This window comes from Equus quagga, chromosome 5, assembly GCF_021613505.1.
Source record: "Equus quagga isolate Etosha38 chromosome 5, UCLA_HA_Equagga_1.0, whole genome shotgun sequence".
NCBI lineage: Eukaryota > Metazoa > Chordata > Mammalia > Perissodactyla > Equidae > Equus > Equus quagga.
Genome location: NC_060271.1, coordinates 118897930 through 118914548, shown reverse-complemented (window position 1 = coordinate 118914548; position 16619 = coordinate 118897930). Strand labels below are relative to the sequence as shown.

At 48.8% G+C, this 16619-nt stretch overlaps 1 protein-coding gene across 2 annotated transcripts in view; it reads left to right on the top strand.

Moving 5' to 3' along the window:
• The window catches only part of EFR3B (EFR3 homolog B), an 86681-nt gene that overhangs the window by 20447 nt on the left and 49615 nt on the right, over positions 1 to 16619 (top strand). For both annotated transcript variants that reach the window (XR_006888839.1, XM_046663302.1), the window contains exons 2-3: positions 14635 to 14711; positions 15796 to 15923. Coding sequence is in view for 1 of the 2 variants with exons in the window: in XM_046663302.1 (XP_046519258.1) it covers positions 14635 to 14711; positions 15796 to 15923 (205 nt within the window). In the remaining variant the exon portion in view is untranslated. The remainder of the gene's footprint in view (positions 1 to 14634; positions 14712 to 15795; positions 15924 to 16619) is intronic.

Below are 16619 nucleotides of genomic sequence, written 5' to 3'. Positions count from 1 at the left end.
TAAACATCACGGTGAGAGCGTATCCTGTGCCTGTGATGAATAGACATCTGAAAAATACAGTGTTGATGCTGGAAGGCTCCTCTCCATTGTTTTCCCTCCGGATTTTTAGTCAGCTTTTCAGCGCATTGATTTTACTGGGCAGCTTTCAGATGCTGACCCCAATTCACCTTCTTTCTCATGGCTGATGTCAAACCTCGCCCATCACTGTGATGATGTGACATTATTGATGCTGCAACTCCACAGTGGTAGGATGTGTATCTAATCTAGGTTCCAGGACCAGTGTAGCTAGCGAAGTGCCATTGGGGGTGGAGGGGTCCCCATTTTCATTACTAGTTCCAGGCTTTGGGCTTCCTCCTCCCTCTCTGTGCTGTCAGCCACGGCTGTGGGCAGCCCTTACTCAGGTTGGGCTGGTCCCAACCTTCCTTTCTCATCTCTTTTTGCCACCGCCCCAGCTCTGGTCCTTACTTTTCTATGCCCTGGTTCCTGCTCCTTTTCTTGATGACCTTCCTTTTCCACCCTCAGATAGCTCCCCTCACCTACCGGATAAAGCCCGAGAGCTTACCTGGGCAATCAGAGCTTCTCCCAGCCTGAGGACCCACAAGACTGCTCTTGGAACCTCTCCTCCAACGACACTCGGCCATTTCCTATCCCTGAAGAGGCAATTCAGATTCCTAGTCTTAAAAATAGTCATACCTTTTGGCTCATCATCTGGAGATCTAGCGTAAGGAAATAATCCAGAAGGTGAAAAAAGCTGTAATGTAACCATATTCATTCCAACATTATTTTTAATAGCATTAAAGTATAAACAAGATAAACGTCAAATAATATGGAAAAGCTTCAGTAAATTATTATAGATCTTCTTAAAGGAATTGTCAGCCCGATTAAAAATGATAATTAAGATGACAATTCAGCCACAGGAAAAATGCTTATGAACTAGGATGAAGGGTCCAGAGAGCTCACATTTATGGAGCGCCTACTGTGTACCAGCTCATGCTAGGTGCTTTATTCGTCTCCCACAGATGAGGAAACCAACAGAGGGCTCAGGTGACCTGTCTGAGGTCACATAGCTCATAGTCCCAGATTTGCTTAATTCAAAAACATATTCTTTCTACGTTATAAAATACAAAACTGGATGTACCTTGTGATACAATTCCTGCTTGGAGTCTGCGCCTGCTGACTGCACATGCTTCAAGGCTCTGCCTTAACGCTGCCTCCCCTGAGAAATCTTCCTCAACCAACCCTGCCTAAGGAGCATGCGCTCTCCTCTGAGCCGCAATAACACGTGAAACTTTCCGTGAGACATGTCAGTCCACCCAGGCCGGCTTGTATTTTATTGACAGACTGTGCCTTTTCTCTCCAACTAGACTGTAAAGCCTGAAAAGCCAGACCTGTGTCCTGCTAATGCTTCGTGTCCCCGGGCAGCCCTTGGCACAGTGGGGCCTGTAATAGATGCTCAGTATACGTGTTGGCAAACCTTACTTCTGCCTCCAGCTGTAGCCAACCTAGTGTGGGGCTGGCTGGCCACTCGAAGGGGTGGGGGGAGAGGCTCTGGCACGACACTGGCTCTTGTGTCCCTGTAGGCAGATCAGAGGCCACGTCAAGGTCCTCCACCAGTTACCACCTCCACTCAAAGGAAGGGTCTTTGCCTTTATTATACCCCAACTTTTAAAAGACTTCTTATTTTGCAATACAGATTTATAGGTAGTTGCTAAAAAATGTACAGGGCCCGTGCACCTTTCCCCCAGCCTCCCCCAGTGTTAACATCTGGCGTAACTATAGTTCAGCATTGATACCAGGAAATTCACATTGGTACAATCCATAGAGCTGGTTCAGATTTCATTATCAGTTATACATAACTTTCAGGAAAATAATTCATCTTAGAGATTATTTTTTTCTACCTGAGCCCATTTTCTTCATAGCCCTGCCTGACGTTTCCTCTTACTTGAGATCTTTAGATGCATCATCGCTCTGAAGTCAGAGGACCTTCCTTGCTCTGTTCCCGACTCTGTTCCTTGTTCCCTCCGCGACGCCAAGCAAATTTACTAACGTCTCTGAGCTTCGGTTTTCTCATCTGAAAAGTGAAAATACTAACCTCATGGGATTTTTAAAAATTTTGTAAATTGCTTAGGTTAGGCACACGATAGAACAGGCACTCAGGAAATGTCAGTGTTTTCTTTCCGCCCTCTTGCCACATGGAAAGCCCTCTTTTTCTCACAATTCAATGGACTCCTTCTCTTTCAAATAATATTCAAGATTAGTCTCCTCTGACACTCTCCCATCCCACGTCTAGTCACCTCAGCAATCCTGCTCTGTGTGTGTGTCATGTTTAATTAGTATGATCCTGATTACATATTCCATGTTCCTGTCGAATATATTTTCAGTTCTATTTTTACCTGTCAACAACATAAGGTATTTGAGGGCAGTGCTGTAATTTCTACAAGTCAGCGTATTGGATAAGAGCCTAGGTTTGGTGCCATCTGTAAAATGAGGATGATTGTATCAACCTCATAGACTTTTCGTAAAGACTGAATGAATGAATGCAGGTGAGACACTTAGCATCGTGCCAGGCACAGACAGGCTGAAGGCATGGCAGCTGCTACTGCTGGTTGCAATGACACCTCCTGTGTTGTGTTTCTACTTGGAGCTTTGTCCTTGGACATCTGACAGGTGACGTGTGTCTACCTGGATTTAGATTTAAATTTCTTTTTTTGGGGGGGAAGAGTAGCCCTGAGCTAACATCTGCCGCCAATCCTCCTCTTTTTGCTGAGGAAGACTGGCCCTGAGCTAATATCCGTACCCATCTTCCTCTACTTTATATGTGGGATGCCTGCCACAGCATGGCTTGTCAAGTGGTGCATAGGTCCGTACCCAGGATTTGAACTAGCCCACCCCGGGCCGGGGAAGTGGAACATGCGAACTTGACCACTGCGCCACTGGGCCAGCCCAGGATTTAGATTTCTTAATGGCTCTTTGTGCTTCAAGCTCCAGGTATAAAATAAAACCAAGATTTTAGGGGCCATTCTTGTTCTGAAGTTCCATTTTATTCTACCTGCCTTCTCTCTCTGAAGTTGGGGAAGAGATTTTAGTAATAATTATCGTAATAATACTGATGATGATGATAGGCTGTAGTTTTGAGGGCTTGTTATATGCCAGGAACAGTGCTAAGAACTTCACTCGTGTCCACCTGTCTAGTCTTCACCACAACCCTACAGGGCAGCTTCTGTTACTCCCATTTTGCAGATGAGGAACCTGAGGCACGGAGAGTTGAACACCTTGCCTAAATTTGCACAGCTTGTGAGAGCTGGAACTGGGGTTGGAAGCCGTGATGTTTGGCTCTTGAAAATAGTTGGGATAAGTCTTTCCTGCTGTTAGTGTTTCCAAGAGCCGAGGAATGGAAAAACATTGTTTTTGCCTATGACTGGCTGGAAGAGGGATCCCAGAGCCCAGGGAGGCTTCCCGTTAGTAAAGAGCAGAAGCCCTGACGTTAAATCAATTGGGCACATTGCTCTCCTTTTAAACCCCTGTCCTCGGTGAAGGTGGAAATCGGAGACTGGCTGGAAAGCAGTGAGTGTGCTGGAAGCACCAGGAGCTGGGAAAGGTCAGGCTCCTGACAGCTACCGGTCTGTCCGTGGATTCAGACATGGTCTGGCCTGAACTGTCTCCCCAGGGAGAATCCCGCTGCTGTTTAATTCCACTTCCAATAAGATCTGTCTGGAAGCCCCGACTGTGCCTCCTTCCCCAAGCTCTTTTTCGTCAGCACCTCCTCTTGGTCTCGTCAATCCCGAATCTTCCCCAAAGGGCGAGAGACAGGGCCTGGCCCCTGCAGACGCCCCCTCCGCTAGTCTGGTTGCCGCACGGCACTGTCTGACTCGCTTATCACCAATAAAACCGAACCAGGTTCTCCCTGGACCATTCCGGCTTTAATTACCAGGGGCAAATTGCCGCATCCCTCAGAATAATGAAAAATTAGAAACAACAATGAGAACTGATTAAATCAATCAGAGTCTGGTTAAAAGACGGACTAAGTAGCCATTAAAATGAGGTTCTGAAAAATATTTAGTGAAAAGGTAGACACTCATAAGAGAAGAAAAAATTAGGTTTTAACGCTATACTGTATGATCTCAACTTTATGCATACATTTTAAAACTGTGCATAAACATAGAAATAAAAACTAGAACAAATAACTAAAATTGTAATAGTCATGAAGAGTGCAATTGTAAGTGATGCTTACATTCATTTTTATTTTTTCCTATTTTACAAACTTATACGCATGAGCATGTATTTCTTTTAAAATCAGAAATAAGGAAAAAGGGGAAAAGAGAAAAGGGAAACATTTTATGTTCTTAAAATTCTCGCTTTTTAAAGGGGGGTTGATTTTTCCTTTTATGGATTCACCAGTACTTACCAGCTCTCTCCACCCCTAGAGATCCAGCTCAGGTCTTGCCTCTTCCAGGAAGCTTTCCTGGATTCATCAAATTTCCAGAGATTTCTTCAGTTTTCCAACTCCTTAATCTCACTGTGACACATCATCAACTTTAAATGTATGTGAGTCTCGTGTCCCCAACTAGAGAGTATGTTCTTTGATGGCATAACCTATGTATTTTAAACTTCCTCCTCTTCCCCACCCCACCCAGCGAGTAGTGTGCAAACTGCTAAGGTTCAGCTAACACCAGCTGGACACAAGGCCTGGCCCTCACAGGAGACCCTTGAGTTTGACGCTCCTTTCTCTCTGAGCTTTGTTCCATTTCCTTCAATTCACTTGAAAAGGGTATCTGTGTCATTAGCCCTGGGTTAAATTTTATTGTAAATTGTTTAAAAGAATTCAGTTTGCTTTGAGAGGGACGATCAAGTCCAGCCCTTGCCTTTACAAGAGGATTGTAAAGCTAAGAAAATAAATATGAACTATTTTGAGCAAAAAGGCATTTTTCTTGGTGATCGGGGATAATGGTGTTGATGTTTATAAGAAGGAACCCAACGGCTAGGAGAGGAGGTGACTTCCCTGGGTCTCACGCGGATCAAAGGCGTCACGTGTCACACCGGCTTTCCTCGACTCCTGCTGAGCTTGGGATACTGTACCGAGGTCAGAAGAAAATGGGACCTGAGGAATTTACAGTTTATCTGAGGGGAAGAAAATGAGTCACGGAAATAACTTAGCCTGAGCAAGCAGTGGTGGGAGATTGTATAAAATGATACAGTGTAAAGGATATACACGGTCACCCAGCAGAGGGAAAGTGCTGCTTACAGTGGGGCCTGTTATTAATGGAGGGCTTCCAAGGAGAGCTCAAGAGGTGCCATGTCTGCCAGCTCCCCCCTCCCCCCAGAGGGATGCTCTCAAGGCCCCCAGGCCTGTGGCTCTGACTCTCCAGCCCCTTCACCATCTCCAGCTTCTGCCTGGTCCCTGTCACCTGAACGTCCTCTCATCCACAGCTGTGGGGCTCTCCATATGTGGATGGCTCCCCCCAGTCTGCTTCTCTTCAGACCTCACAGCTGGGCTCTGATGGGCCTCTGGCTGCTGCTCGAGCTGTTCCGGGAGGTAGAGCGTGGGCGAGAGGCCCACCTACAGCGGAGGAAGGGCATGAAGATGGAATAACCCCCCCACCTTTATGGCATATCCCTTGCTGAATGCTAAGTTGAAGGGTTGACATTTAATGTAACCGTGAACCGCACTGATTGCTTGACTGTGAAGCAAACTAAATCAAGGAAAGATTTGCCTCAAATCTACACATAGAACGAATTGAAGCAAGGAGACTGGCCAAGCCGTATCTACAGTCACGCGTCGATTAACGATGGACAGGGGTACGTTCTGAGAAATGCATTGTGAGGCGATTCTGTCGTTATGCAAACATCATAGAGTGTACTGAGGGGAATAAAATTGGCCAACCCAAAATGTCTCTTTAATGTGAGGATTGATTCAGGCTGATTGTTTTTAAGAAACAAAAGACAGAAAGTTTTTCTTGTTACCTCCCCCTTAACTGCCTAAAAGAATTCATATTAAAAAACCTGTCTGAGGAAGAGAGCTGTCATCTTAGCATCACATGAACTCGGTTGTGGACAGGGGGAACTGGATGTCAGGTGTCAAGGAGGTGTCCTGGCACGGTGGCTGTGGCAAAGGAGAGCACAGGATGAACCTGAGAGACTGTTGAGGATATGTTTTTGGGAAAGTGATAGGTGAATTAGAGGAGCCTCATGGCAGAAAGGCACATGCTGTGTGACCTTGGGCAGGGCACTTACCCCTCTGATCCTGCTTCTTTATCTGTAAAATGAAAATAACAGTACATACCTTAGTGGGCTGTTATGAGTATTATATGAAGTATTTGTAAAGTGGTTGGCCTAGTACTTGGCACAGAGCAGGTGGTAAGCCCTGGTATTTTTAGATATTAAAGATCAGCATGAGAAACACGAGGGCAGCAATAAAGGGGAGGAAGGAATCTAAAGAAACTAATATTGTTTCTTAGGGGACCTGACCGATGATGCCAGGTTAGTAATGGGGAATTTGGAAGAAATGGCCTAGATGTTGAAAAGCATGATGTGTTATGATACGTTTGAGATTTCTTGTTCGTTTCAGACTACCAGTTGCCCTATGCAGTGGGTAATTCTGATCAAGGGGACAGATCAGTTGAGGAAATAGGATCAGGCAAGCAGAGTGAAGGAGAAACAGGGTTGCAGGGCATAGGAGTCGTGGGGACAGACGCAGCTAGCAGATGAGGTGAGAGGTCCCGAGTCCACAGAGGCTGCCAGTGGCTGTGAGACCTGCCATCACATGCTGGGCTGGCAAAGAGCTGGGCCAGTGCTTCTCACCCTGGCTCTGTGCCTCCTCTGATGAGCAGTCAGGACTGCAACCACAGGCCAAGCCAGGAGCCAGCAAGGGGGGCTTGAGGGGATTGGGGCACGGCAGGTGAGGGGGCCAGTGTGTGGCAGGGACAGGACAGAAGGAACCCTGACCCCAGGCTCCCACCACCCAAAGCCCCCTACCTGGAGGGAGATTAGCCCCTGGTGGCCCGGCCTCGAGAGCCACAGGTGGTGGCAGCCCCGGAAGACGGGCTGGGCAGGATTCACGAACGGGAGCCAACATTTCTCCACCAGGCGCTCTTTTCTGATGTCCTCCTCGAACTGTCTGGCAAACACCTGGAGATCACTTTGCTAAATGCCTTCTCGTCCCCTCACTGACTTAGAAATTCATGATTGCTTTTCTGCTCGATCACGCATTCTTCATTCAACAAACATGTATGACCATTCCCACCCTCCCCCATAGCTTAGACCCTGTCCCGGCTCTGGGGTACGGCAGGGGCAAACGGGCAAGTTGCTGCTCTCCAAGAACTTGCCTTCGAGTGGCGGAGACAGGTGGTAGACGCGCATGAAGTGTGTCAGTTGGTAAAAAGTGTGGTGAAGAAGAATAGACCAGGGAGAGAAAATGAAAGGAGAGTGGTGGTCAGGGAAGTTCTCCACAGGTGGGTGACATTTGGGCAGACACCTTAGAGAAATGAGCGTGGCAGCCCAGAGGATACAGGGAACAACATTCCAGACGAGGAATATTAAGTGCAAGGGTCCTGAGGCAGGGTCGTGCAAAGAGGCACCTGCAGTTGGGGCAGGATGCACCATAGGGAGATGGCTCGAGGAGTGGGGGCAGCTCTAAGCGTTCTCAGAGTTTTAAAGTTGGAGGAAGCCACTGAAATCTTATCATTGGACACTCAGCTAATTCCCACTCATGTGATTTTTCAGTAACCAGAGCAACTGCATGGGTGAAGTTGGCCGTATCACGTTCCCCTCCCTTCCTTAACAGAGGTATAAAAATAGTTGGTAAGACAAGGGCTGGTGACAGAAGAGGATCCTTAATAAATTGGCTTTCGGCATCCTGTGATGGGATCTGCCAGCCCTGGTCCCCAGAGAGGGAGAGAGGGCCCTGCTGGAGAGCGCTTCTCTCTGCGAAATAAATGGCTCAGAATTAAAAAGGTCCTTTTACAGGCAGCCGGCTGGGAGTTAAACTCCACCTGCTTCTGTGTGCTAACCTTCAGAATAAAAACCGTCAGAAGCAAGATGGGAGAAATGGACACAAATGTGTCACTGAAGCCCTGTAACAGTGAACTGTTTGCAGTTTCTTTTTAATGTTTCTATTCTTGGTTATTTTTCCTGGCGGGGTTGTGGCTGCTTTGAATCCCCCTTCTTCCGGTTGGAAGCTTTCTAGAGGTGCCTGTGGGTTCCCAGCCCCCGCGGTGCTGCTCTGGCACCCAGAGGCCAGGGCTCCTGACCGAACCCTTCCGGCTTGTTTTTCCCAGGGAGGAGATGTCTCCCTCCTCTCTTGGCTCTGCCACCTCCCAGGAAGTGGGGAGCGCGGCTCGGGGCTTTCTGCCCTCTGCCTGAGATTCCAAAAAATTCCTTTCCTTGTATGACGGTCCCGTTTCTAAAGTGGAGCAGATAAGACGGTAAAGTCATAGCTCTAGATTTATTTTCCCCGCCGACGTTTTCTTGTGTTTCTTTCCTCCGATCAGGATATGGGCAGCTGTATGGCTTCATAGTTTTCCACCCCATCCTCTTGAAAGTCACCCAGTGTTTGCTTAAAAACTAACAAAAAACTATTAACTTTTTCTATACTATTTCTCCCCACACAAAGCTGTTAATTTTGCTTCTTTACCTTATTTTCCTTAAAATTGTGCATGTAAAGGGTTAAACAAACAAACAAAAACCTCCAGAGCCCAACATAGCAGAACAGTTTGCAGACACTTGTATACTGATTTCCTCATGCAGATACCCTGCCCCCTCCCCCTGCAATGTCGCCAAGATTCTACTGTTAGAGATTATTTTATTTGGCTTTAGAGCTTATTTTTAAAAAAATGCATATACCCTCTGGAAGACTGTTTATGAGATACTAGCATCTCATGAATTAGATAATCAGATCACTGAGATGGGAGATTTTGATTTTTAGGGGAATGCTCTAAAGGGCATGTTTCAGGGACCATTGTGAGTAGCCTAAAGGCCCCAAATGCCTTAGCTTGGAGGACCTTAGGGAAGGGGCAGGGAGATGAGGAAAAGAAAGGTGAAATGCTTTACAGAAAAGTAGTGAGGGGGCAAATAGGAAGAGAGTGGCCGAGGGCAAGGACAAGGCAGCCATCCTTGGGGGCTCGGCCTTCTGCTCCCCCTGCCTGTTGCCCCCGAGCAGTCAGATCCTCTCTCACAGCATCAGTGGTCACGTCCGGGCTGATGACCACAGAGCTCCAGCCTCGGTCTCTCTCGTGAGCCCTCGCCGTTGTCACCGCCTACCCGGATGATCCCGCCTAGACGTCCCCACTCCCGGGCCGCCTCGGTCTTCTCCACTTGGGTCAAGGGTGTAGTTGGTCTCTGGTCCTGGAAAGGCTGCAGTCACCTTCCGTAGCTTCCTCCTCCTCCCCACAGAGCCACTCAAGTCTTGCTGATTCTGCCCCTTCCTCCCCCGTCCAGATAACGTCACTCAGTTTGGGCTTTTGCCCCCCACCAGGGGCGGTCCCCTGGCGCACTTCTGCCTTCGGTCTCTGTGTCCAGTCCCATCTTGCAGGCCGCCTCTGTCTTGATCATCACCATCACCCACTGCTCACAGGGCTCCTGAGCTCCCTGTTAATTGAGGTGAAACCTAAGCTCCTCAGCCTCGGTTCAGAGCTGTCCTCAGTCCGGCCCCGGCCTGGTCTTCAAGTCCTTTCTTCGAGGGAGTTGAAAAAGAAATAGAAGAAGGTGGAATGCATTATCCCTTAACCCTCACCGCAGCCCCCAAGAAGGGACTGTTATCATCTTCATTTCTCATATGAGGAAACTTAGATTTAGGGTAAGTAATGTCTTCAAGGTCAAACAGTAAGAAATTGGAAGAGCGGGGCTTTCAACGCAGGCCCTCTGACCCCAGAGCCCAAATTCCTAACCACCGTGTGCGTGTGCCTTGCAGACTCAAGGTGTGGGCCTTGGAGCAGGGGCGCCAGCCTCACCTGGAGCCTGATGGGAATGCAGAGGCCCAGGCCCCGGCCCCCGCCCTGACCTGCTGAATCGGAATCTGCATTTTAATAAGATCCCGGTGACGCATGTGCACTTTACATTTTGAGATTGTAGGGGAGGAAAAGGTTTTCCTCCACCCTCTTTGGGTCCCTGGCTGGGTCTGAAAATTAAACTGACAAAGACAGATTAAAGGAATAAAGCATCAATAAATTTGATCGAAGTTTTACATGTCTGTGGGAGCCTTCACAAGAGAATGAAGACCCGAAGTGACGAGAGCAGGAAGCTTTTCTACCTTTTAGACAAAGAAACAAGTACATTGGTGAAGAACGGACGAGACAAAGGGGTTGGGCCAGGGGTCGTAAGTGGTGAAGGAGCAGCCAGGAGGAACAGGGTGAGTTTAACAAGGTTTATCTGCAGATTCCTCTGGTGACTTCTCTGGGCTGATAAGAGTCTGTCTCCAGTAAAAAGAGAATTTATTCCCTATCTTTAGGCAGAAAAGGGGGAGCTTTTTCTGCACTTACAGCTTCTGAATTGCCGTAAGCTTAAAATAATTTTTATGTCAAAGAGGCATATTTTGGGTGACATATTCCGGATTCCTTCAAGACACACTGCCCCGGTGCGCTTCCTCTTTCTGTCCATGTCTTTAGCTGTCTAGCTCCCTGGTAATGCTGACCCTCCCTTCCGTGGTGTAGCAGTTAAGAACATCTTGGCCTCCGGAGGTGGATTTTGGGGGTGCAAATCCTGCTCTGCCACTTATTAGCTGTGTGGCCCTAGGCAGGTAGCTTGAACTTTCGGTGCCTCAGCTTCCACGTCTGTAAAATAGGGACAGAAACAGTCCCTGCCCCATGGGGTCGTTGTGAGAATTAAACCAGGGGATGCTCGTGGACTATTTTAGCGCCGTGTCTGGCGCATAAGGAACGAAGCATGGCTGTCCCTTTCACCTCTGAGTCCTGCCCTCGTCCTCTGGCCCCCCCCCGTCTCCTGGAAGCCTTCCGCTGACCATCAGAGCTCAAGGCCGTTTCGCCCTCTCTGGATTCTATGGCAGATGGTCTGGGACTTCAGCCACAGGGTGGTACCTTAGGGAAGATCTCTGCTTGTTGTTTTGATGAGGAAGCTGAGTCTCAAAGATCAAATGGAAGAAGCAGGACTTGAACCAAGGACTTTTTAAACTCTAAAATTAGCACTGTTTCCAATATGTTACATTTACAGTACTATGTACTTTTCTATTCCCCACATAGTAGGCAATATATGCTTGAAGAAAGAACATTAGAAGTCTCATTGTAGTGATATTTATAATAGTGAAAAATGAGGAGATGTTGGTTTGAAAAAACTTGGGTTTCTTTACCTTATGGCTTTTCAAAGGCTTTAATTTGCTAATTTTCACTGTGAATCTGAAATGGGGAGTTGGTATGCATGGTCTCAGATATTTATTGTCCTTAGACCCTTTTTCTGAGGACTGTTTGTTAGCATCACACAACTAGTGTTTCACGGAACACAGGAACACAGTTGGGCAACACGCTCTGCTCCCCCCCCCCCCCCGAGCCTCCGCCCTCTTACCTCGTGTACTTTTTGGTTCCTTAAGGTTCGCCTTTGCTTCCGGTCGCCACACGACCACCGCTCTCCCCTGCACCTTCTGTGGCCGGTCCATGGGTTCTCTCCAGCAGTCCCCTTGCTTTATCTCCTGACAGCATTTGACTGCCCTCTGTTGTATGAGCTCATGGTGTGTCACATTTGCAGTGGGGTTTGTGGAGTTGATGCTGAGGCAGGAAGGTTTGGAGACACTGGCGTGGTGAAGGTGGCCAGGCAGGGACTGGAGGTTGAGGTCAAGTTATCATTTCAGACCCACAGCCCAGTGAGGTTTGATCTGGAGGAACGTTCTGAGGTTCTCACTTCCTAGGCCGTTGGCCGTCCATTGGCTTTGGTCACTGTTGCTGAGTGAGTGGCCAGTGGGGAAAGCCCCACGAAGATGCACGAGCCAGCATCGGCAGCGAGCGGTACGGGAGGGCTCGGCTGCTCTGGGCCTGGGGAGCGCAGAAGCGAGGACAGCTGGTGGCTGACCTTCCCTGGTGCCACCAGACCCAGCCCTGCTTTACCTGCTTTGCAACTCTCAACTGGCCATCTGGGCCTCCCAACAGCACTGTGCGATGAGCCCCTTCCCGGTTTTAGAGCCACAGAGAATGTCGTGATTTATTCAGTGTCACATACCAGGGAAGGAGCAGTGCTGGGGTTTGACTTGAAAACCCATGCTGTTGACCACCCTGCCTCTCTGGCCCCTGCCCTCAGAGGGTGTGAGGAGGTTGGAAAGAAAGAACAGACTAGAAGGAAGCTCTGGGGCATAAGTCGGAAAGCACCCCCAAAAGCAGCAGCAGCTGTGCTGATAAGGGGGTCCCTGCTCTTATCTCTGGTTCTTTTGGCCTTTTACCTCTCCCCCACTGGTGGGAGAATGCCTCAGGGCCTTGACTGTGCCAGGTCCCAGGGGGCCCCTGCCTGGTGCCTCCTGCAGGCCTCTGTGCTGGGAGAGGGGCCTTCCTAGGAGCAGCCATGGACAAGAGAGGGAGGCACTGGAGCAAAGGGGCGGCTTGAGGAGCGCCCCTTCCAGAATGCCAGAGAGCAGGAGGCAGCAGGCTGCCTGGTTTCCATCTGGGAAGACACAGAGCCAATGTTCCCAGACCAGGGCGTGACCAGGCCTCTGGGAAGCTGCTCCTGGCCCCACTGACAGCGCCAGGAGCCCCACAGCCTCCTGCCCCTGCATGGAAGGCTCTCCCCTGAGTACCCAAAATGGGCTTGTGCCCCCTGACAAGTTTGGGTTTCTAACAACCGCGAGCTTGGCCTCTGTCCAGTGCAGGCCCGGATTTGTGGGCCCTTCAAAAAGCTTTGAGGAAAGAACTGACACTGGGCTTTTTTAGTCCTAATTTCTCCTTCCTTGTCTCCATTTCCTCCCTCCCTTAAAACGCAAGGGGCTGGTGTTCCTGTTTCAGGGACGGTGAAGTAGCAGGCCACTGGCAGAGCCTAGGGTCATTCTGCTGTCCCATCTCGAGCGAGAACCCTGAATGCCAGTTGGCCGGAGCCGGAGCCCCTTCTCCTAGGCAGGGAGGAGATGAGGGGACCTGCCAGGCCAGCCCAGCAAGGCTGAACCTGGAGGACCAGGGTTTGCAGCCCTCCCTGTGCACAGTGGGAGGAGGCTGCGGGGCACAGCTACCCCTGTGGTGGGGGCGAGGGGTGTCACAAATCAGCTGTCTGATCTCCTGCCCTTGGGGTGCCCCTGGTGTCCCCCAAGGACACACCCATTCCCTCAACCCCAGGTTACCCCTGGAGCCCAAATCGCCGCGCCTTCCTCCTCCTGGTGCCGCCACCCCACAGCCCTGCCAATCGCAACTCCCCAGAGCTGATTTTCTCTCGCCCCGCCCTGTGTAAAGCTCTTTGTGTGATTAAAGTAATTCCCACTAAAGTAATTCATTCTTTTCCAAATAACCCACAGGCTGGGTCCTTCCAGAGCACATTTGCATTTCAAGTGGAGCGTTTGTACAAGCTAATTAAGCATTAATTGGTAGAATGAGGGGCAATTATTTTGGGGGCGGTGGACTTTCCCAGGCCCTTCCCTCTGATCCTCTCTACCAGCGAGAGCCCACTTCCCCCCTCAGTGAGGGGCACCGCTGGGGCGCAGAAGGACGATCCTGCCTCAGGAGGAACGGGACAGAAGAGCTGTGCTTCCCGGATGTCTTGATTTCCTTCATCAATTGAAAACTTCATAGGGTGGGACCTAAAATTGTCGACTTTTTATTTTCACAAGGTTTGTTTCATTCATCTCCTAACACCATCGTTTCACAGCACCAAGAGGCAAAGGAGGAGGTCATCTCAGACCGTCTTCTAAGTGGAATAGATTCTGCTTTCTAAAAATGTACCCCATGGTTCTTAGTGTTTTGTTTTGCCAGACTGGTGAAAATCTCCTGGGGTGAGGGCCCTGGCATTGGGACCCATGGGCTGAGTGGGCCCTGAAGACCTGCCCCAACGCCAGAGTGTCCGTACGGCACCGCATGCTGCACTAGAGATGCATTTTCAAATGTTAATAATCTGTGGTAATGTTAATTTATCACAATTTCACATAACATTCTGTAATGGAAATGGCCCCAGGAGAGAGGATGGTGGAGGAGAAAATAAAAAACATGGGGAGAAAATGAGGAGATGGGGCAGGAAGAGCAACCACTCTCCCAAGCTGTGACCATCTTCCAGGATCCTGGGGAAGATTCTTGGGCTGCAGGAGGCAGTTTTATAGTCCTGTCCTAGAGAGAGAGAGGGAGTGTGTGTGTGCGCACAACAGAGGAACATGTGGGGGCAGCGCCTGACCTTTAAGTAAGTTCCCCCCACAAAGCCTCACCCCTTAAAGGGCTCCTCCATGGCCTGGCTTCATGGATAAGTGCTGTCTGCTGGCATCACCCCTGTGATGCCACTGTGCTTGACGCCCAAGCAAAAGACACAAAGCGAGAAAGGAAAATGTTTTGGAATGTGGGGAAGCTGTGGGAGATGCCAACCCTGGGGAAGCACGAGGCTCTGGCACTGTGAGGGAGGGACCTTGCTGTTTCCAGCCTGGCTTTGGTTCCTTCCAGGCTGCCCTGGCCTGGTTCCCAGGTCGCCTCAGCCTGAGCAGGAGGCTGTGCTCACGGGTCTTTCTTCCTGCCCTTCCAGGTGTGTGTGGCTGCTGTGGTGCCCTACGCCCCAGGTACAAAAGGCTGGTTGACAACATCTTCCCTGAGGATCCCGAGGTGGGTCGCATGTGTAGCTGGCATCATGCCTCTCACTGTCTCCAAGGCTCTGAGGACTGCTGCGGGGGAAGGCAGGCCTCCCAGGGCCACTTGCCACTGGGTCCACTCAGACAGACGTGGCCACAACCCCATCAGTGGTGAGAAGCTGTCGGCCTGAAGCCTGGGGAGACTTGGATCTCTCTGAAGTCAGGATCTGCAGAAGGCTCTGGAAGCCACGTTTTGGCATGCTTTGGGCCATTGCTGTACAACTAGACGTCTTTCTCACTCAGTCTCTCTGGGCGATAGTTCCTTGAGCTGCTAGCTCTCTTGATGGTACTATTTCCCTCTGTTTAGGGTGAGCACTTCCCTTCTTGGGTTTTGGCTCAGGAGTCCACATCTCCTCCGTGGCTTCCTCTGGTATCTGCCAGGTGTCTGGTGTGCATGCACAGGAGGCCTGGCTTCTTGGCTTCCCAGCTGCCACCCCACTGTCTGGCAGCATTACGAGTTGTGTGGTTTCAGAATTTTCAGGATCTGATGTACTTGACTGGCTCTCTGGGAATCAATGACCCCTTCTTGATGGGCAGCTGGAGAGTCACATTTCCAGCATCCTCTGGAGAATTCTCTAAGAGCTGCAGAGATGCCTTCTTCTTCCTGTTCATGTCTTGGTACTGGATATCCAGCATGTTTTAATTCTGAATCACTTTCAATGACAATCACTTTCAATGTCATCCATTCTTATACACACAGGTACCTATGTATGTATACACACACCTATACACACATACACATATATACATTCATGTATATATACACACATACATATGTACACCCCCATATACATACGTACATACATACATACATAGATTTATATCACTTACTGTTCTTATTTATAGCTAGATATAACTTTGGACTAAGTTGTGAGTTCCTAGAGGGAAGGAACTATGTTTTAATCACCTCTTTAGCCCTGAAACCCACATGTTGTCTGTCACATACATAATGGCACTCTGCTAAATGGTGATTAAGTTGAATTATTATTTACCTTTAGACTTGAACTCTTCTAACCATAGGGCAGCCACGGTGAGCGTGAACCATTTGTCTTTTACAGGATGGCCTGGTGAAGACCAACATGGAGAAGCTGACCTTCTATGCCCTCTCAGCTCCAGAAAAGCTAGATCGTATCGGCGCCTACCTTTCCGAGAGGCTCATCCGTGACGTGGGTCGTCATCGATATGGGTGAGTAGTATGGGAAAATGAGAAAGATATTTTCAGAATCTATATTGTATTTTTAGGGCAAAAACTAGTGTCCTTTTGTGGAAATGATAGTAGGCTGGGTTACTGAACAGACAGAGAAATGAGGACTGGGGCCTGGGCTGGGTTCCATGTGCTCTTCCAAAAGCAGGGTAAACTTTGATGCTATTGGCAAGCTTTGGGAAGAAGGGATGTTGGCTTCCTCAGAGCACCTCTTCTAGCCTGCATCTACCCCTGAGTCTCTGTCCAGAAGCCCTCACACACAGTCTGGGGCCTTAAAAAGTTAGTCTAGCCCAGAATGTGCCATTATTCTCATTAAACCAGTCTCAGCTCCTTCAACTTACTGTCTTAAAAAGCAAGGAGGAACCATCTACGTTGTAATGAGAAGGCAAGGTGAGGGACAATTTGTTCATTAAAATACAATTAAGTGAAATATTTATCAATCTTCTGGGAGAGAAGGACTTGCTATGTTTAGAAAAGAAAAGAAATCTTAAAGAAAATGACTGATCAACAGATTTAACTATTTAAAATTTAAATATTTTGATGTCAAAAAAGAAACCAACAAAATTTAAAAGACGAGTGACAAAAAGAAGTGTTTTAAAAAAATAAGACAAAATTCAAACTCACATCATAGTGGCATATGACAAATAGTGAGGGTGGCGTGGGGAAACTTAACCATTT